The sequence below is a fragment of the Pipistrellus hanaki genome (assembly GCF_964339955.1).
Source record: "Pipistrellus hanaki genome assembly, chromosome: 3".
Taxonomy (NCBI): Eukaryota; Metazoa; Chordata; class Mammalia; order Chiroptera; family Vespertilionidae; genus Pipistrellus; species Pipistrellus hanaki.
In genome coordinates, this window is record NC_140505.1 from 170,129,934 (window position 1) to 170,152,980 (window position 23,047).

Here is a 23,047-nt window from a genome sequence, read left to right on the forward strand (position 1 = left end):
ATGAGGAATGGGGAGGTCTAGAATTTGCTATGCCCAATTCTAGGCAAAGAAGCCAAGAGGACCCAGTGTGGAAAAATCACTAAACACTCTGGATTCCCTTTCACTCCCTTCCTGACTTCCATCATAAAAAAAAAAAAAAATCTTGGAATTATGTTCTTTTTCACTGAAATATTATATTTCAGCCCACAGGGAACCCAGACTGGTTGGAGGAGACATTCCCTGCTCTGGTCGTGTTGAAGTCAAATATGGTGACAAATGGGGCACTGTTTGTGACTCTGACTTCTCTCTGGAATCTGCCAATGTGCTGTGCAGGGAGTTGCAATGTGGCACCATTGTTTCTATCCTGGGGGGAGCTTACTTTGGAGAAGGAAATGGACAGATTTGGGCTGAAGAATTCCAGTGTGAGGGGCATGAGTCCCATCTTTCACTCTGCCCAGTAGCACCCCGCCCAGATTGGACTTGCAGTCACAGCAGAGACATTGGAGTAGTCTGCTCAAGTAAGACACGGAGAACATGTTCAGTTTGTTCCCTTGCTTTGAAGACAGTAGGGCTAGGTAATCACAGACATCTTTCTAAAGCCCTGTTATTTTCCAGGATACACAGAAATGCGGCTGGTGAATGGCAAGTCGCCATGTGAAGGAAGAGTGGAGCTCAAGGTTCTAGGAACCTGGGGATCCCTCTGCAACTCTCACTGGGACATGGAAGATGCCCACGTTTTGTGCAAGCAGCTTAAGTGTGGAATTGCCCTTTCTACCCAAGAAAGAGCACATTTTGGGAAAGGAAACGGTCAGGTCTGGAGGCACATGTTTCATTGCACTGGAACTGAGCAACACATGGGAGATTGTCCTGTAACTGCTCTGGGTGCATCACTATGTTCTGCAGAGCAAGTGGCCTCTGTAATCTGCTCAGGTAAGAGGATCAAGGGCAGCCAGTGATGAGCCTCTCCCATTGTGCTGGGCCCTAAGGGCGGTGTATTTATGGGGATGAAAAACAAATGTAAAAGGGCAAGATCTATCGTGAGGGGTCACGAGAAATGTACTGGAATATTAACCTCATTTATCTTTTTAGAGAAAGTGTAAACTTAATTTTCATTGACCTAATTGTCTTGTCATTGACAAGTTATCTTGTGCTTCTTAAATCACCTGATAAATTCTCTCCTGGTTGACCCATCCCATTTCTTACTCTCTACAGCTCTGTTTGTTCTCAGCTCGCCTATCTAATACTTCATTCATCAGGCCTCTCTTCCTCACCCTACCTTTAGAATTGGTCTAATTCTAATTCAAAATTCCTGGTATTTGCAGGAATCCAGAGTCAGAGACTATTCCCTTGCGATTCAACATCTTTGAGCCTGACAAGCTCTCCCATTTCACAAGAAAGAGCTGTTGCTTGCATAGGTGAGAATCAGTGATCAATCTATAAAAACTATCTCAATCCTTAGAAATGCATTTTTAGTGATATTGTACTTTCTCTTTCCAGAGAGTGGTCAACTTCGCCTGGTAAATGGAGGTAGTCGCTGTGCTGGGAGAGTAGAGGTCTATCATGAGGGCTCCTGGGGCACCATCTGTGATGACAACTGGGACCTGAAGGATGCCCATGTGGTGTGCAGACAGCTGGGCTGTGGGGTTGCCATTAACGCCACTGGTTCTGCTTATTTTGGGGAAGGAACAGGGCCCATCTTGCTGGATCAGGTAAACTGTAGTGGAAAAGAAGCACATATTTGGCAGTGCCCTTCACATGGCTGGGGACAACACAATTGCGGGCATAAGGAAGATGCAGGAGCTATCTGCTCAGGTAAGTTCTGCACATAACTACTGATGTAGGGCAAAGGATAGTGGGAGCTGTTAATCTGAAAGAATTTCCTGAAAAACAAGTACAGAGTAAACTGTTGTGAGAGTCAGGATCCCAGAAGTATATTGGTTTGATGAATTAGTGCTACCTTCTGTGCAAGGAAGTATAAAGTTAAAAGGAGAAATTTTCAGAAATGAGTTTGCATATCAGGAAACTGACAACAAAACTAATAATGAAAAGTTCTTTTATAAATATATGTAGAGCTGGATATTGAGTAAAGATTCAGTGCACCCCTTGATAATCACTGTATTAATAAAAAGGTAGTTTTAAGGGACAAGAAGAAATTCATCAGCACTACATTCTACAAAGAAAAAGATAACTATCATGCCCAAGTAATTTTTCATGACAAATAAGACTTATTTTTCATAGGAGCAAAATTATCAGAAGGACCCACTGATCTTATTTTGTATATATGGCAAGCTTCAGAAACTATTGTGAGATTAAAAATATACTCAGTTGTAATATATTGGGAAAAATAGTACTATGATTAGTAACTTATGGAAGTGAAAAATTCTATATGCCAGGAGTGATATAGACATCAACCTCATTTAATGACACACATTTGGTTGAGAACATGTGCAACAAAACTGTTATGTGTCAGAAAGGGGACTATTTCATTTTAAGATAATGTACACAAAATATTGGGTTTAGAATCTGAATATCTCAGTAAATTTTAACTGTCAAGAACAGTTGCAAAAAAATAAATAGAATAAAATTCTTTCTTTTCCTTTTTTTTAGCTTTTTTATTTTTATTTATTTTTTAATATAATAAGTCTTTATTGTTCAGATTGTTCCTCTTCCCTCACCCCCCAATAGCTCCCCTCCACCTGATTCCCAACCCCACCTCATTGTCTTCATCCATAGGTGTAAGATTTTTGTCCAATCTCTTCCCGAATCCCTCAGATCCCCTTACCCCTGAGAATTGTTAGTCCAATCCCTATGTCCCTGATTCTATTATATTCACCAGTCCATTTTGTTCTTCAGATTTTTTATTCAATTAAATTTAGAATCACTTATTGGTAGGTATGTATTTGATGTCTTTTTGTTGTTCATAATTTTTTACCTTTACCTTTTTCTTCTTCCTCTTCTTAAAGAATACCCTTCAACATTTCATGTAATCCTAGTTTGATGTTGATAAACTCCTTTAACTTTTTCTTGTCTGTGAAGCTCTTAATCTGACCTTCGATACTGAATGATAGTTTTGCTGGGTAGAGTAATCTTGGTTGTAGGTTCTTGTAGTTCATCATTTTGAATATTTCTTGCCATTCCTGTCTGGCCTGCATAGTTTCTGTTGAGAAATCAGCTGACATTCGTATGGGTATTCCTTTGTGGGTAACTAGCTGTTTTTCTCTTGTTGCTTGTAAGATTTTCTCTTTGTCTTTTGCCCTTGACATTTTAATTATGATGTGTCTTGGTGTGGTCCTCCTTGGATTCCTTTTGTTTGGGATTCTGTGTGCTTCCTGAAGTTGTAGGTCTATTTCTTTCACCAGGTAGGGAAAGTTTTCTGTCATTATTTCTTCCAGAAGGACTTCAATATCCTGCTCGCTCTCTTCTTCTGGCACCCCAACAATCCAGATGTTGGTACGCTTTAAGCCATCCCGCAGTCTCCTTATGCTATCCTCACACTTTTGGATTCTTCTTTCTTTTTGCCTCTCTGGTTGGGTGATTTTTGCTTCCTTATATTCCAGATCTTTGGTTTGATTCTTGGGGCACGTTGATCTATAGTTGAGTTTCTGTATATTCTATATTTCCGACTGTGTATGCTTAATTTCTGGCTGGTCCATTTTCATATTTTTGGTATTTTTTCCTCATTAAGGTCTTTGAAGGTCTCACTAAGCTTCTTGGAGGTCTCATCAAGTTTCTCAAAGGTTTTTAGGATTCTTGAGTAACCTAATAAATGTGATTCTGAACTCTGTGTCATCCAGTAGTTTACTTTCCTCAATCTCTCCCATTCATGACATGCTTCTATGTCTCCTCATTTTGGCTGCCTCCCTGTGTAGAGGGAGTGGCTTTGTGTGGTCAGTAGCTCAGCTTCCCCAATCACCTGATGTGGTCGCTTTTGCTATATCCCGTTTTGGGCTGAGTGCAAAGTCTTGGTGTAATTAAGCCTTGATTGCTGTTGGTACACTGGGAGGAACTGACTCCAGGCCAATTGTCTGTGAGGACCTGCTGTGTCTATAAAGGAAGAACTGCTGTGCTGGAGACACGCTTTGTTCCAGTGGGGCTTTGGTGCTCACTGAGGCAGCCTCCCGAATTGCTAGACTGTCACTCATTGGTATGAGGGGTTAAAACTAAGCACTAGGAACACTGGCTTCTGGCTCTCCAACATGTGCAGTTCAGCTACTGCACCCTGCAGGAGCTACAGCGTGAACCACAGTCCTCTCTTCCTTTGCTAGGTTAAACTGCAACTGAGAGGGCCATTCGTATGCAAAAGCCACTGCTTGGAGCTTGAATGTGCTGTGAGGGGCGCAGTCTCAAGGCGGACTCTCAGGGCATCACCAGGCTGCGGTGTGGCCAATAGCGATGGCTGCCCATCAGCTGTCTCTCTGATCCGCATTCCTGCATCTCTGCATCTCCCCACGTCTCACACCACAGCACAGCAAACAAATATTCTTGCGCAAAACTCTGCAAGCCAGCCACCCTCACTTTCCAATCCAATGGAGGACAGTCTAGCCTCTCCCCAGAAACTGGATTTCAGAGAGATTGGGAGCTTGTCTCTCTCCAGGTTGAAAAAAGCAACACCCTCCGCCAGCCGGGATTCGCCGCCAGCCCATATTGTGTTCACGATCCTTATACCTAAGTTTTTCAGCGCTTGTGTCCTGAATTCTCCTCTTTGTCTTTTAGTCTAGTTGTAGGGCTTCCTTTCAGCTAGATTTCTATTGGGTTTTAGGGCGATAAACGTTTTATTTTATAGTTGTATATTTGAATTGTTCATTCCAGAATAAAATTCTTAATGAGAGAATCCAAGATGGCTGCTCGGGTAGGCAACTAGCCGCAGCCGCACACAACAATTTCAATAAAATACAACTAAAATATAAAATGGACATTACCCAGAACTACAGGAAAGTCGACTGACTGGAAATCCTACAACAAGAAGCAAGGAGAAAACCAGAAGGAAGCGCGGAGGAGCTGTAAAAGCCTAAGGTACGGAGACACTCGGCGCGCGGAGAGGACGGAGCCGGAAAGGAGGGAGGCCGAGTGCCTGGCTGGCGTTCCCAAGCGGGAAGCAGAGAAAAGCTCCGATTGTGCTGGGCCCAGCTCCAACTGCTCTGAGCCCCAATTCTAGGCCAGACCCTGGGGACCCAGGCTCACCCATAGGGAGCTGGGCTGTAAGGCGGAACTCCAGGGAACGGCGAGAGGAGGTCCCGGAGGCGCGCACTGTGCGCTCAGAGAAGGGCCGGCCGGCTGTGCCACGGGATTGCCCTGACGGGAAGGAGACAGGGGCTCCAGACTGCTGTGAACGCCACCTCCAACTCCACTTCCAACTGAACTGAACCCCAATACCGGACTCATTGGGGGAGAGCATAGACAGTTTGGCAGTAGGCGAAAATCAAGGGCACCTTTCTCTCAGAGGCGCTTGCAACAAGTACTGAAGGACCCTGAGTCTCAGGAGTTGCATAGGGCGGGGCTGACGGAAGCCAAGGCTGTAGGCTCCACCCTGAAACCCCGCCCCATCAGGAAAGCTGCCTGCGAAAATGCCTAAACCAAATAGATCACAAACGAAAGAAATGGAGGACAAAAAGCAACTGGATATAGAGTTCAAAACCACACTTTTAAGGTTTTTCAAGAGTCTCCTAGAAAAGGCCGATAAAATAAATGAGACCTATGAGGATATGAAAAGGGATCAACAAGAAATGATAAGGGATCAACAAGAAATAAAGAATACATTGTCTGAAATAAAAAATATTTTACAGAGTCCTAAAAACAGAATAGAAGGTCGCAAGAATCAAGCCAAAGATTTGGAACATAAAGAGCCAGAAGACACTCCTCTGCAGAAGCTAGAAGGCAAGAGAATCAAGAAAATTGAAGATGATGTAAGAAACCTCTGGGACAACTTCAAACGATCCAACATCAGAATTATGGGGGTCCCAGAAGATGAAAGAGAGCAAGATATCGAAAACATACTGAAAGAAATAGTGACAGAAAACTTCCCCCACCTGGTGAAAGAATTGGACTTACAAGTCCAGGAAGCACACAGAACTCCAAATAAAAGGAATCCAAAGAGGACCACACCAAGACAAATCATAATTAAGATTCCAAGAGCAAAAGACAAAGATAGAATATTAAAAGCAGCAAGAGCTAAGCAGGTAGTTACCTATAAAGGAACACCTATACGATTGTCAGCTGATTTCTCAACAGAAACCATGCATGCCAGACGGGAATGGCAAGAAATATTCAAGGTGATGAATAGTAAGAACCTACAGCCAAAGATAATCTATCCAGCAAAGCTATCACTCAGATTCGAAGGTCAGATAAAGAGCTTCACTAATAAAAAAAAGCTAAAGGAGTTCATCACCACCAAACCAGAATTATATGAATTGCTGAAGGGGGTTCTTTCAGAAGAGAAAGTAAATAAAGATAAAAATTATGAACAACAAATACGTAACTATCAACAATTGAATCTGAAAACCAAGGAAACTAAAAAAAAAAAAAAAATCTGAGGAACAATATTAACTGTTGAATATAATAGAATCAGAGGTATGGAAGGGGAGTGAACTGATGATTCTTGGGTAAAAGGGGAGAGGGAGATGTGGGAAGAGACTGAACATAAATTGTGCACCTATGGATGAGGACAATGGGGGGTGGGGAAAGGACAGAGGGTGGGGTGAGAAGGGGGGAAAGGAACATTTGTAATAATATGAACAATAAAAATTTATTTTAAAAAAATTAATGATAAAATATAGTAACTTAGGTAGAAAGTCCAAACTATCTACACTAATAAAAGAGTAAGATGCAAGTTGACCGTACCTTTGTGGCACCCACCAACCAATCAGGACTGAGTATGCAAATTAGCCCAACAAAGATGTTGGGTTAATTTGCATATGCAGGACCGAAACAGCCAGGGGCAGGGAGGGACACTTGCATCATAGTCATGCTGATGAAACAGGCATTCCATACTGCCCCAGTAGTTCTGGGCCTCTGGGCAGAATGGGAAGGCAGAAAGGTCACTCTGGGCCTGAGCGAAAAGGCAGTTCCAGCCAGAGGAAAGGCAGTGCCAGGAGCCAGGGTAAGGAAGGACCATTCTTGCACAAATCTTCATCCATTGGGCCTCTAGTGCAATTAATTTAAGATTTTAGCCTTTTATTGAGATCTAGAAGTCAACTTAAAATCATTGGTGGCATTCTGGAGAGTTCCCTGAGTATAAAACCCAAGACTATAAAAGCAGAAGGTATAGAAAAAATACCATATTTTAATAAAATCTAAATCACCCCACAATTACAAAAAAAAATTACTACTAATTGATATATTGTACTTAATTTTGTGGTTGCTAATCTGCCCCCAAGGATATTTATTCATTGATTTTTATGGAGAATGGAAGAGAGAGGGAAAGACAGAGCAAAACTCAATGTGAGAGAAACACATTGACTAGTTGCCTCCTGGCAGGAGCCCCAAACAGGGCATGGGCCAAGGAGGAACCTGCAACCAAGGTATGTTTCCTTAATCATCCTCCAACTGGGACCCTTTGATCTGCAGGCCAATGCTCTATCCACTGAGCCAAACAAAGTAGGGCTAATTTTTGAAGTCATTCTCACATCAGAGTAAACGGAAGGAGCCTTGTGAATTTTCAGAGAAGATGTGAAATTACTCACTCTGTATTTCACTCCAGAGTTCTTGGCTTTGAAACTGACCAGTGAAACCGGCAGAGAGACTTGCGCAGGACGTCTGGAACTTTTTTATAATGGAACATGGGGCAGCATTGGCAAGAGTAACATGTCGCCAATCACTGTGGATGTGGTATGCAGGCAGCTGGGCTGTGCAGACAAAGGGACCATCAGCCCTGCATCTGCAGTCAAGACAATGTCCAGGTACATGTGGGTGGACAATGTTCAGTGTCCGAAAGGGACTGACATATTATGGGCGTGCCCATCATCTCCATGGAAGCACAGACTGGCAAGCCCCTCAGAGGAGACCTGGATCACATGTTCCAGTGAGTATTTGAAAATTCCATTCTGGCTCATATGAAAATTCCATTCTGTGACTCCACTATGATCTTCTGAACCCATTAAGTAGGAATGAATAAACTCCAGTTAATACCTATTGCACCTGGAACGTAAAACTGGTTTTATTTAATTTGATCTGTAGATTTTCAAGACCAGAGATCATTTTTTCATAGAAGATTTATATGCCCATGGTCTTCCTGAAAGTCCAATTGCTTTTTCTGTGAACAAATGAGGAGCAGAGAATACGTGATTCAGTATTTAACTATTGAATAGTCTACTTTACCTTTCCAATGTTTCCTTCAATATCATTTTGATGTACTAATATACAATGAAAAGTAGTCATAAAAACCAATCCTAAAGTATTTCCCATCTTATTAGCTGGAAGAAATATTATACATACCTGGCAATCTCTCAAGTTCTTTTATAGTTGAGAAAATTTAACATCATGCAATGTTCACATTATTTATTTCACATTTTGTGACTCACACTACTGCTCTCATGTCCAATATGAAATATTTTGCTGAAAGGACATGATAAAAGATACATTTTTTAAAATATATCTTTTTAAATGTGCATTGAAAAGGCAACGTTTTAAAATAATCTTAAAAAGAGTTTCAAATATCTCTTTTCCCCTGTGACCTCTAAGGAGTTTTATCTTCTCATAAATGGCCTTGGTGTCTCTGATTTTTCAGGCAAGATAAGACTTCAAGAAGGAAACACTACCTGTGCTGGACGTGTGGAGGTCTGGCACGAAGGTTCCTGGGGGACAGTGTGTGATGACTCCTGGAACCTTGACAGTGCTCAGGTGGTGTGTCGACAGCTGGGCTGTGGCTCAGCTTTGAAGGCACTCAAAGAGGCAGCATTTGGTCTGGGGACTGGACCCATATGGCTCAGTGAAGTGAAGTGCAAAGGGAATGAGTCTTCCTTGTGGGATTGTCCTGCCAAATCCTGGGGGCACAGTGACTGTGGGCACAAGGAAGATGCTGCTGTGATATGTTCAGGTGAGTCCCAGGATACAGGATTAAGCTTGGAACCTCTGGTAGCTAAGAAGTGGTGAGCCATCTAGTGCATCGTGTAAAGACTGGGTGTGTCAACATAGGGATCTAGTGGGAAAGGAATCCTAATGTTTCCGTCTGAAGAAATGATGAAAATATTTGTTGTTAATCACTGGCCTTCACCAAGGAAAAGCATATTACTCATCTGCGTTCCTGTGCAGAGGGAAGAGAAGAACAACATCTTTTTAGGTCAGAAGTAATAGTTTGCTTGATTGAGAGCCGGCTACTCAAGGCACACGTAGAAAATAAAAAATTAATTGTTTTCAATAAAAGTCAATATTCCTTAACACAGGAAGTAGTACCACCACCTATCCAAATCTCTTGTTTGAATTTCTTCCTCTCCCTTTCATCTGTCACCTCCCCCAGTCAGTCATCAGGTCCTACTTTTTTTTTCTAAGACTAAACTTATTGTGGTAACGTTGATTAATAAAGTTATATAAGTTTTGAGTATACAGAAATAGAAATATTTGTTCTATATATTATTCTTAGAATTGAGTCTCCTCTTTTTCTCCTACAGGCAATAAAACCAAAGAATCATCAAATGCCAAAGGTATTTATATCTTGAGGTTTCTGAGCATAGGACCAACTGTCTACATTATTTAGAATTCCTTTTGTGAAGAGACTTTAGGTTAGAAGTGCTATGGATATGGCACTTACTTCAGTGATCCTGTATCTGACCTAAGAAAGGGATAGTAATTAGGGATCCACTTCTTTTGGCTAAGACATTCTTATCTCCTGATGTTTACTTGCCCTTAGGAAATGCACTCCCTGTTATATTTGGAGTCCTTGGGGTCATTGTGCTGATTGGTCTCATAGTGTTCTTCTTGCGATCTCAGAAGGGAAGACAGCTACAACAACTTGCAGGTCTGAGCTAAATTATGGTCTTTCCAATGTTTTATGGGATAAGAACATTCTTGAGATTAAAAAAACAACAACATATAAAGATATTAGGTTCAAGAATCATATAGCCAGAAAGATGAGCCTACAAGATGCTTAAGCAGTTTCTCAAAAAGGGAGAACAAGATTTCAGAAAAGAAAAAGGGCTTAGGTTGTTTTGATAAGTCCTGTACTTTATCTATATATTTAACTGGGACATTATAGAATTGCTAGTTTAGAATAAATATGCTTACCTAGTCAAACATGAACTCTTTTTTTTTTTCCCAAAGATTTATTTGCTTTTGCTATATACTTATTACTGATTTTGCTGTTCTGTCAAGCAATATGCCTATGATCTTATGATACTGAGATGGATAACCAAGTGCTTTTTTGTCTTCATGGGATTTCAAATCTAATGGAAGGGGTATATATGTAAACAAATAAATTGCAGGGTAGTGTTTAAAGGAAAAGTGCCACAGAGAAGAGAATAATTAACTGGAACGGAAAGGGGAGAATAGGAGGCTTCTATGAGGTGTTTGAGATAAATTTTGAAGATAAGAGTTCAAATAAGTGGGTAAGGTGCATTTATAGGGGAAAGTAAAACTATGTACAAGTGTAGAGAAGCTTAAAGGATGCCAAGTTTGTTGTTTGGGGAGGGGGAATAAAACTTGAGCTCAAGGAGAGAAGCTACTGATAAGGCTGGAGGAAAGGAAGGAAATCAGAAAGTTCTGTATTCTGTGGTAAGAAGAAGAATAGTATTACAGAGTGAAATGGTGAATCAGCCTTTTAAGAAAGTAGAAGAGTGAAATAGTGAATTAGCCTTTTAAGAATGTTCAGGGCAACAGGATGTATGAGGAATAGAAGGATCACATTACTGAGAAGGATAGCATTTTTAATTACTTGGGATGAAAAAGACTTTATAGTAAGAATAAAGACAAGAAAAGCAGGATTTAGACTTCAATATAGCTGTTAAGTGCTGTGTTGTCGTTCCCCCTGCTCAAAATAAAGTTGTTTCTTAACTATACCTGTCTGCTAGACTACTGTAGCAGCCAGGGACGCTTGGTCTCATACATAATAAAAAAATTAAAAAAATAAAAAGAATAAAGACAAGATAAATTTCAGCAATGTTTTAGGGAATGCTCCAATGGATTCGAAAAAGCTTCTGGCTGCCTTGTGGGCAAGAAACTAGGTTGTTCAGAATGGGATGGAAATAACACAAGGGTCTGAATGAAGATTGTGTATGTTTGCTCTGCTAGGAAAAAGCACACAGAGGAGGGAAACTTTTGTTTTTTTCTGCTGATTTATAACTTAGGATGTCTATTGTCAGTTTCTTCAAGGCAGAATATTATCCACCAAATTCAAAACCAGGAGATGAATTCTGGCCTGAAAGCAGATGATGTGGACATGCTGCACTCCTAAGGTGTGTGGTTCTTTAGGGGTCAATAGCCCAGGGTTTTGGACCAGTAGCTGCAATTGAGGCTGAGACAATCTACTTTGCATAGCAGTGGAAGGAATCACCAACATTTATTAGTAGGAAACTTATAATGCATGTAAGGAAGAAGATAGAATTGAACTGAAAATTATTCTTAGAGAGCATGAAAATTACAGTCCTGGGGACACCTCTGGCTAAGAGATCTATATTATGGTACAAAGACCCATGAAGCAGCCAAAACCGGTTTGGCTCAGTGGATAGAGCGTCAGTCTGCAAACTGAAAGGTCCCAGGTTCGATTCCGGTCAGGGGCATGTACCTTGGTTGCGGGCACATCCCCAGTGGGGGATGTGCAGGAGGCAGCTGATCATTGTCTCTCTTTTTCATCGATGTTTCTAACTCTCTATCCCTCCCCCTTCTTCTCTGTAAAAAAAAAATCAATAAAATATATTTAAAAAAAAAAAAAAGAACCATGAAGCAGAATATTATGACCTGGACCTCATTTTATTAAAACAGAAATTAATCTTCTAAAAAGTAGCTTAACCTTTCATATATCTCTTCTGTAGTTTCTTCCATTAAAACTCCTGCTACTTTCCTTTCTCTAACTTTATATCAATCATATTTTTTTCTAAAATCATAAAAGCTTGGACTTTCTATACCTTATCCCAGCAGAGGCCACCGCTATTCACAGCACTAGCCTTATTTCCCATCACATAATGCTTCTTTGTTTGTCCTCTGACTTCTATTTAGCACCAGTGCACTAAATCTGCCTCTGGGAAGCATGATTCTGCTGGTTTGGCGGAAAGTATCCCAATACCTTCTTCCTTCATGAAGGCTCAATGCCTTCTCAATAGTTCTTACCTTCTGACAAGGGCCTGCCTCGCTTCTTCAGTACAAGGGGTTTGGTATTTGCTGCAACTATGTCAGGAACATAATGTTTAAGGCGTGGAAAAGACTTTCTGCGCCCCTATATCACACTTGTCTCCTTCCTTATTGTAGTTCATGTTCTTAAATGTTCAAAGAGCTTCTAATGAATTTGAGGGGAGGTCTGATTTATTTCCCAGTAATTATTTTCTTCCATTCAGAAAATCCCAATGAGTCAGACGGTTTAAATGCTGCTAGACTAATTTCCATGTCCAAATCTCTTCCTAGGGGACCATTCTGAAATACTGAAAAAGAAAACGAGAATTACAACCCAGTGAGGAGCGTGAGGAAAATATACTCATCATCATTCTAAACAAGTACATTCCTCTGGAAAATCAAGAGCTCCTCTGGTACTGGAAAGAATGTATAGACACATATTTTATATACAAGTATATATGTTTATGTGTGTATGTTCATACAGAGAATATATAATAGGTTTTTATTACTATGACTTCACCTTTCAGTTACAAATAAGGGTTTTCGAAAAAATGTATACACGTTTTGCATAAATATTCATTCCAATGGGTTAAATCTGAAAGGAAACTTCAATTGAACTATCAGTTATTAAATGTGTACATAGTGTTTTGGGAAACCCTATATACTCTAAGCCATAACAATGGTATATAAAGGAGCTAAGAAGAAACTAGGTAAATAAATATGAATAGATCTTTTAAAGATATATGGGGGTAATTTCAGGAAAGAAATAAGACATACTTATGGTTGTATAATGCAATACTATAGGAGTATAGAAAGTTTAGAGAGATTATGAAGAAGATATAATGTTTAATAAGTAAAACAGGAGATGACTGAAAAATAGACCTTTTTAGGAAAGGACATAGCATGTACAAAACATGGAGGCATAAAAGAGAAGCACACCTTTGGGAAACAAGTTTTTCATTCAAAAACATATATTGAACATATTTATGATGACAAATGGTATCCTGAGAGCTGAAAGTACAAAAATTAAGGACACTATTGACAAAGGCAATATTGTTTAATGAAATAGGTAGGGATATGGGTAGGTCTGTGAAGAGAGGCAAAGTGATGCAAAACCTAAGATGAAAAGGCTGCATAGAGCCCTATAATGAATGGTCTTATCTGCTACATTTCATGTTTATATTTTATTTTAGTGACGCTTGGAGGGGGGAGTGTGGAAGATTAAGCTGGTCGAGAAACAATCAGATTTGCATTTTATAATTTGCTCTCATGAGAAAAGTATAACAAGAAAAAAAATGAACAAGACAAGAAATTTGCTAAGTTATACATCAAAAAGAAAAAATGGTGAAATGAGTTAGTAGGTACATTTTCTAGTCTTTCTAAAGTAAGGAGGGGTTTTTTTAGCAATATTATGACATATAAGAAATACAGATTGAGTCAAAGGATAAAAATTAGAACTCTTAAAAGTAAGTATAAATGTAAAGTGTTAATATATGTAGACACATAGAGTACCTATAACTTGCATATTCCATGAAAAAGGTAAAATCATGCATGTAAACTTTATACACACATACATATCTCATCAATTGTTATGATAAAGACAATATCTAGTGAATAATTGGGAAAGCTATGAAAAGACAACTCAAAATGAATTTCAAATAACAAATAGAAATTTTTAAATGCTTAAGTTCACTAGTAATTCTATTAATAATTATAACTAATGATGACATGCCAGTTTATATAAATCAGACCAACAAAAATTTAAAAGCACCGATGTTTATTGCTGGTAGAATACAAGGAAAATTATCATTTCAAACATTGCTTTTGGAAATAAGAAGTGTGATAGTCTTTAGAAATGGAAACTTCTGTTTTAAAATTTTTTAAATGCTTCACAGATCTCTTGACCCAACAATTCTACCACTGAGGATTTTTTCCATATAAAGACATTAGCATATAAGAACATATATAAAGGATTATTTTTTGCAGTACTGTTAGTAGTAGCAAACATTGGAGACAAAGTAAATAGCAATCAGTCAGGAAGTGGGTAATATGGAAAAACTAAAGAGGAAAACCCAATCATGGAAATGCAGTAATATTATTCCACCTATGTGCTCATGTCATTGAATATAATTAAATCCACCTATAAAATCACATGTGCATACGTATAAAGAAACATGTAAACATTCTAACACTATTGTAAACTGAGAAGGACTATGAATGTATTTTTGATTTATAATATCAAACACATGAATATTATTCTGGTATAATAAATAATGTTTAAAACTACTTTTTCCTTAAAGAGTAAAATCACTGATGAATAATGCTTCAGAATCATGTGGGGGTGTTTTTAAAAATAGCATTTCTGGACATCACTGTAGTTCTTTGGAATAGAAATAATACTTATGTACACTGAAGTTTGAAAATTGTTGCATTTCAGATTTCTGTTCAGGAAAGTATTATATTTTGTAATCCATAAGAGTGAAAGTCTGTGGGTAATATAATAATGTAATTCTTCCAAGCATGTGTGTGTGAAGAGGAATATAACAATTTTTCTAACTATGGCTTTAAGTCAGCCTTTTAAGATATCTGAAGACTTAAACTATTGCATGGGGCAAGAATTTACCTGGTTCACTGAAGATCACAATACAGTCCTTTTTCTCCTACTATTCCAAAGACTGCTGCTGAATTTTTAAAAATTAAATTGATGAATGTGACTACTAAAAGTTGTATATAAGACTCTTGGGGGGGGGGGGTAAATAAAAATGAATATTGCTGATTTACACTTGTCTTAACTTCTTGTTCTTGACTAAATTTCTTAGTGGGTTTTCTGACTTTTTTAGAATTGCATAAATATAATGTGATGTCTTTTTATTTGATAATTTTTTATCTACACTAATAAAAGAGAAAGATGCAAATTGACCGTACCTCTGTGACACCTACCAGCCAATCAAGAGTGAGTATGCAAATCAACACAATAAATATGGTGGGTTAATTTGCATATGCAGGCTTGGAGGGAAGGCTGAAGACTTAAGACTGAAAACTGAAGATTACTGAAGACTGAAGACTGAAGAGGCTTGACTTCTCTGCTGCAGCCAGAGCAAAGGCCTGGGTCCTGGGTGCTGGAGGAAAACCGGTGCCGGCAGCCAGGGGGAGGAAGGCCTATTGCATGAATCTTCATGCAATGGGCCTCTAGTTTTTATATAATACATATTTTTATGGTTTGAGTTAAATAATAATTTTATTATTATTATTATTATTAAATCAAAACAAAAAAAATTTTAGAAAGGGAAAGTTAGTGATTATTGAAGGATTTGTTAATAATATTTGGTTACCTCTGCAATGATTCTCATTGGTTCTTTAATTGCTTTTTGTCACTGTAATTCTGGTCATGGACAAAAAATCCACAGCAACAACTGGTAAGGGAAAAAAGACTCAATGGCTCACTTCCTCATTCCTTTGGATGGTAAAACAGAAGCTGAAATAAATGCATAAATTATGTCTTTTCTATATAACTACTAGAGGCCCACTGCACAAATTTGTGCACAGGTGGGGTCCCTTGGCCTGGCTGGCGATCAGGCCAATAGGGACTGGCCAGCATGGGGAGGTACCATGAGAGGTTGGCCAGCCAGTGGAGGTTGGCTGTGGGAGTGCACTGACTACCAGGGGGAAGCTGCTGCATTGAGCGTCTGCCCTCTGTTAGTCAGTGTGTGTCATACCAACCAGTTGTTCAGTAAAGTTGTTCAGCAATCAGATATCCCTCTTGCAAATCTGGGACTGCTGGCTCTAAACCACTCACTTGCCTGCCTGCCTCATCACCTCTAACCCCTCTGCCTGCCTGCATGCCTGTTTGATCACCCCTAACTGCCTCTGCCTGCTGGCCTGGCCGCCCCTAACTTACCCCCCTGCCAGCCTGATTGGCCCTATCTTGCCCTCTGCCAGCCTGATCACACCTAAATTGACCCCCTGCCAGCCTGATTGAATCTAACTTGCTCCCCTGCCAGCCTGATTGACCCTAACTTGCTCCCCTGCAGTCCTGATCACCCTTAACAACCTCTGCCTCGGCCCCTGGCCTACGTCACAGTCTCGCCTCCCTCTGTGGGAGACAACTTGGTGGATCAGGGGAAGGCATTGCGCCCATTACTCTGCTGCTGCTGCCACTGCCGACCTAAGCCTGGGCCCTTCGCAGTCACCCACTGCTGCCTGAGCCTCGGCCCCCACAGTAGCTGTGGCTTTGTCCGGAAAGATGTCTGGAAGGTCATCTGGAGGATGTCCACCCTAATTAGCATATTACCCTTTTATTAGTATAGATTAAAATGAAAGTTTATATTTTGCTAAAAATCACTTATCCACATTTCATATACACCTAAGTAAAAGTTATAGTAACTCAAACAAGAGTTACAGTGATAAGACTTGTAGAAATTCAACACTAAGCTTCAAGTCTATTAACTTGTTCAATTTGCATCAGTGTTACATGCAAATTGATTTTTAATTCTTTCTTGGTATTCAAATATTGCATACAGCTTTTCCTGGCATTTTGGGCTTCAAAGCAACTATCTTATACATACATATCTGTCTGACTTTCCATTTCTTTCACACCTCTTGTCAATTCCACAAAATTTATTGAGCACTTACTATTTGTCAAGTATTGTATGTATATTAAATACCCAGTTATATGCCATGTACTATGTACCCAATATTAGGAACTATATACATATGTGTGCGAGTATATGTATATGTGCAAGTATATGTATATGTATATGTATATGTATATGTATATGTATATGTATATGTATATGTATATGTATATGTATATGTATATGTATATGTATATGTATATGTATATGTATATTAGAGGCCCATTGCACAATATTCATGCAAGAATAGGCCTTCCTTCGCCTGGCTTCACTCCCAGCCTCCCGGGAGCCCGCAAGTCCTTGCTCCCAGCTAGAGCACCGCTCCTATAGCTCCCTCCACCACCCTCCCTCCCCCTCATACAGGCGTCCCAACCCTCCCAGCCTCTCCACTCCTGCATATGCAAATTAATCCTCCATCTTTGTTGGATTGATTTGCATACTCACTCCTGATTGGCTTTGGGCATAATTGAGGCACAATCAATTTACATGTTTGTCTATTATTAGGTAAGATGTGTGTGTGTGTGTGTATATATATATATATATATATATATATATATATATATATTATACTTATATATCCAATTATAGGCCAAAACCGGTTTGGCTCAATGGATAGAGCATCGGCCTGCAGGCTGAAGGGTCCCGGGTTCGATTCCGGTCAAGGGCATGTACTATGGTTGTGGGCACATCCCCAGTTGGGGGTGTGCAAGAGACAGCTGATTGATGATTCTCTCTCATCAATGTTTCTAACTATCCCTCTCTCTTCCTCTCTGTAAAATAAATAAATAAATAAATAAATAAATAAATTTTAAAAATAACAATTATAGTATACACGTCTAGAAACCCCACATATATAATAATTAACATAAATCTTTATGTACATATTTTTAAAGTAATATGTAATATAGAGTCTTTACTTATATTTAAATTTATTTTACCAAAGTTGTGTATGATACAGTCAATTGTTAAAATATTTCCTTACTAATACTCTAGTGTAAGTCATAAAGGAAAATTTATGGTACTTTTCAGAATTTCCACCATTATTTGAGAGGGTTTTAATAGGAATGCACACCATCTCCCTCCTCTTATTGCTCAATATGTTCCCTAAATATGGAACTCTACTTCATATTTTAATAGTTAAGATGTATGATAGCTTCATTTTTATTAATCAGCCTACTCCACATGGAAGTATCGTATGTAGTACCTTGTTGGCTTTTCCTTAGACCTATCCCTATAATCAGGGAGACATAGGCTTATAAGATATGAGCTTTAATTATTAATATATCAAACATTGAGGAGAAATTTTTTTCCAAATAAGCTGGTAAGACATATAGGACCAATAGAACATAGAACAATCAAAGTGAGCTAAGAAGCCACTTCTGGTTTTCTACCAAATGTTTTAAATCATTTAAATCAATGTTTTCCAAACTCATCTGAGAACTAATTTTTCTTTCACATTATTATTAACTAGTGACCCAGTGCACAGATTCGTGCACATTGAAAGGAAATTCATTAGGAGGTAGCTGGAGGGGCAGGACTGGGCAAGATGGGTGGGTCAAACTCTAGAGCCTACCTCCCATGGTCCCTCCCTGGCCAGCAACACCTGGGGTGGCATCTGCAGAGAGAATGGGTCCCTCTTGCAGGAGGGATTCTTCAGCCTGGCCTGTGGGGATCGGGCCAAAACCAGCAGTCCAACATCCCCTGAGGAATGCAAGAGGGCACTCTGCAAAGTCGCTGTTGTACAAGGTGTGGAATGCAAACACAAGTCTGCAGTAAACCAGATTCAGGGCCAACAGTGCCCCAGCAAGAGCATAACCATGGCTGCTGAAGATGGAATCATGCAGCCACATGAGGAATCAAGCTCCCTCCTCTCTGGTTTTAGGGTGCATCACCCAAGAACTGCCACTGCCAAGTCACTGCAGCTCAGTAGCTCCTGCATTGAGCATCTGCCCCCCAGTATTCAGTGCACATCATAGCGACCAGTCAGATGGAGGGAGGGACACAACGTATTATTATATATATAGATACTAAAAAACTAATTTTCTGGGACTCCATCCTATATAATAAAGAAGTAATATGCAAATTAACCCTCACACTCTCATACAAGATCGTCACCCCCATGTGGTCAAAGATGGCTACCACAAGATAATGGTGACTGGGCCTGCAGGGGAGGGCAGTTAGGGGTGACAAGGACTGCAGGGGAAGGCAGTTAGGAGTGACCAGGCCGGCAGAGGAGCACTTAGGAGTTGATCAGGCTGGCAGGGGAGTGGTTAGGGGGTGATCAGGCTGGCAGGCAGGCAAGAGGTTGGGAGCCAGCAGTCCCGGATTGTGAGAGGGTGCAGGCTGGGCTGAGGGACACACAACCACATTGCATGAATTTTGTGCACCAGGCCTCTAGTTTATATATATCCATAGATTATAGGATATTTTAAAGCATGTTTATCCAGGTTTATGTAGACATCAGAAAAACTTTCATTGAACATCCAGTTTTGAGCAACCTAATTTCTCTTTGGTCCCTTTAACATAGGTTGTAATATGCATGCTAATGTTAACAAATCTGGTGACATTTTATCTCTTAAGTAAAATCCATATAAATCTCTTAATGCAAAATATGAATCTCTTTTAAAATATAGTGTGGAAGTTTATAGTTCCCCTTATTCTGTGATAGTGACCAGGAAGATTCTTTAACTTCCTTTATGGTACCATATCCAAACATAATAAGGAAGTAACAAGGGAAAAACAACCTCAGCTTTTATAATGACTTCTCCTTTCAAGTACCAGAAACTCAATGTTTTTTAACAAAGTTTTTATTGATTTTTAGAAAGAGAGAAAGGGAAAGGGAGAGAGAGATAGAAACATCCATCGGTTGCCTCCCATGCACCCCCTACAGGGGATTGAACTTTGGTTAATTTCCAGGATTGCCTTTGGTTAATTTCCAGAGTTCTGAAATAGTGTTTTTTAACTATTATAGTTAGTTTATAGATTCTTTGGGGGGATAGGATTTACTAATAAGTTCACTCCATCATGCCTCCCTTACTAGTGTTAGTATCTATTATTATCTTGCCTGAATCAGTTATTATTAGGACTAGAGGCCCAGTGCATAAAATTCATGCATGGGGGAGAGGGTTCCCTCAGCCCAGCCTGCAGCCTCCCCAATCAGGAATAAACCTCTCACAATCTGGGACCACTGGCTCCTAAACCCTCTGCCTCCCTGCCTGCCTGATCACCCCTAACTACTTCTGCCTGCCTGCCTGATTGCACTTAACCACCTCTGCCTGCCTGCCTGCCTGCCTGATCACCTCCAACTGCCCTCTCCTGCAGGCCTGATTGCCCCACTGCCCTCCCCTGCTGGCAAGTTCACCCCAATTGCCTCTGCCTCAGCTCCCACCACATGGCTTTGTCTGGAAGGAAATTGGATGTTCGGAAGATGGCTGGTCAACCCGATCTAATTAGTATATTACCCTCTTATTAGTATAGATATATTATATAGGATAGGATTGCTTAAATGCGGGGGAGCCTTTTTCAGCAGGAGGATATGCTCTAGTCAGACAAAAATACATAATCCCTATATCTGGACTGATAGCCAGCCATATGCACTATACTGCCAAACTGGTTATTAAAAAATTGAATCGCTTTCTTACATTTTACACCAAATAGCTGTTGCCCTTAAAATCCTTCATCAGCCCCAACCTTAGGTTCTGCCTTCGCAGTTTACCCACATCAGGTTCTGAATGGTTAGTTTCTATGCCAGACAGGGTTAAGAACTCCACCTCCTAGGCAGCCATTGGCTCCTCACAGTTCACCCAGATTTGGTTTTGATTGGTCAGTTGCTATGCCAGTCAGTGTCTACAGGCCTCTCTCTGGGCCTGATCCGCAGCCTCCACAGCTGCTGCAGATCAAGCCCTGCCTCTCTCTCTGGGCCTATCTTTGGGTTGATCCACAGCCTACAGGGCAGCTACTGATCAGGACCCGCCTCTCTCTCTCTGGGCCTCTCTCCAGGCATGACCCACAGCTGCTTCAGTAGCAGTGAGGTCATTAGGCCTCTGGACCAGCTTCAGGCCAGAGACTAACGACCTCACCACACCTTCCTTGCTAGCATGGCACAGGCAGATGCCAAATCAGTGCTCTCTGTTAACCTGGCTAATCAGTAATTATTGCTCTCTATTAACATGACACAAAATATTCAAAGTTGTTAAAGGCAAGGCCTAGGATCAAGGTAACTCAAGTCTAGCACAAGTTGACCTTGGTCTAAAACAGAGCTTGTCCCAAGAAGCTCCAGAACCTACATATCCACTGGCCATCTATAGACCATACCAGAGCACCGCCCAAAACACACTTGAAGAACAGATCTGGCTGACACCAGAGCCTTTCTGATACCATTCAATCCTCCCTGATGACGCCCTGAGACCCTGCTTCACCAAACTCACACTCTAGAATGAAGCCTATTCCAACAACTCCTCCACAAAAGTAGCCTACCTAAAAGTAGCCTATCTACAGACTTTCCCAAAAATTTCTCAAAGGTCCACGAACCCCAAACAAGCAGTGGCTGGCCTCTGCATGATTGGTAGCTCTTGCTCAGTGTCTCCAAGCCTAGCAAAAATGGTAACCAGTTGCAGCTTGCATTGTCATTCCCAACAGATGGTCCCAAGCCTGACACAAGTGGCAACTGGCCTCAGTTCACAGTGTGGTCTCTCCAAAGCATCTCCAAGACAGCACACAGCACTTTTCTGAGAGTATCAAAGTATTTATTATCATTATTTGAGACTAGTACCTCCTACTAGTCTCAGCATAGTTCCTTCTTCACATCCTATTTCGATACAAACAGGACTCCCACACATTTTTTTCCTCCATAAAAACCCTTTCCTGTTTATGAGGAACTTTGCTCAATATTATTATTCTTTTTCATAATAATACAAAGTCTGTGTCCTTGTACAGATAAATATCAGGAAGGGGGAACTCCATTTTAATAAGCATAAGTGAAATATTTTTAAAAAACAATATGAATATTTCCCTTTCCATTTAAAAACAATACTTGAAACTTTAAGATTAATTTAATGACCCAAAATATTAATATGAAGTTAAAGGAGAAAAATGTGGGGGTTTATTGACATTTAAATGTTAAATGAAGACTATATGGAAAGATAATAATAGTTCAATGGAACCATTTTTTATTTAATATCTAGCATTATTTTATCTAGAGAGTAGATGCTAAAGGGTCTCTGGAAGTTTTATTCGATGGCATCATTAGCATAAGAGATAACTCCTTTTAAGTTCAAAAATTAACCATCATAAACTATTTGCTTATACAAATATAAGGAAAGTAACCACCAATTGTCCATGGGGGAAAAAAAAAAAAAAAAAAAAAAAAAAAAAGCTATTGAGACTTGAATCTCAATTTGGGTCAGAGAGATTGGTTAACAATATGAATTTTTTAATAAATTCATCAGGGATATCACCAGCCAGAAAGAACAATGGTTCCCTGGGAAGGAAATTAAGACTGTCTTAATTTATAACATATCTATAATATGTTACCCAAACATAATGTATAACATATCTATAATATGTTACCCAAACATAATGCATAACATATCTATAATATGTTACCCAAACATAATGCATAACATATCTATAATATGTTACCCAAACATAATGTATAACATATCTATAATATGTTACCCAAACATAATGCATAACATATCTATAATATGTTACCCAAACATAATGTATAACATATCTATAATATGTTACCCAAACATAATGCATAACACATCTATAATAATAAAATCATAATATGCTAATTACACCAGACAGCCAAATGACCTTCTGGACATCATTTTGGACGTCCTTCCAGATGAAGCCACTGCAGTGGGGCCGAGACAGAGGCAGTTAGGGGTGATCAGGCAGGCAGAGGGGTTAGGGGCAATCAGGCAGGCAGGTGAGTGGTTAGGGGCAATCAAGCTGGTGGGCAAAATGGTTAGGGGCAATTAAAAAGGCAGGTAGAGGCTGTTAGGGGTGATCATGCAAGCAGGTGAGTGGTTAGGGGCAATCAGACAGGCAGGTGAGCAGTTAGGGGGCATGCCGAGTGGTTAGGGACAATCAGTCAGGCAGGCAAGCAGTTAGAGACCAGGAAGGCAGGCAGAGTGGTTAGAAGTGATCAGGCAAACAGACAAGTAGTTAGGAGC

The 23,047-nt window shown here is 40.0% G+C and overlaps 1 protein-coding gene across 1 annotated transcript in view; it reads left to right on the top strand.

Moving 5' to 3' along the window:
* LOC311619501 (scavenger receptor cysteine-rich type 1 protein M130-like) overlaps positions 1-15,013 on the top strand; it is a 30,589-nt gene extending 15,576 nt beyond the window's left edge. Inside the window, exons 7-16 of the mRNA XM_084877958.1 lie at positions 183-497; positions 595-909; positions 1,302-1,394; positions 1,477-1,791; positions 7,676-7,996; positions 8,702-9,010; positions 9,582-9,614; positions 9,821-9,928; positions 11,268-11,360; positions 12,523-15,013. Of these exons, the coding sequence (XP_084734084.1) occupies positions 183-497; positions 595-909; positions 1,302-1,394; positions 1,477-1,791; positions 7,676-7,996; positions 8,702-9,010; positions 9,582-9,614; positions 9,821-9,928; positions 11,268-11,359 (1,901 nt within the window). The 3' untranslated portion in view covers position 11,360; positions 12,523-15,013. The remainder of the gene's footprint in view (positions 1-182; positions 498-594; positions 910-1,301; positions 1,395-1,476; positions 1,792-7,675; positions 7,997-8,701; positions 9,011-9,581; positions 9,615-9,820; positions 9,929-11,267; positions 11,361-12,522) is intronic.
* The last annotated feature ends 8,034 nt before the right edge of the window (positions 15,014-23,047 follow it).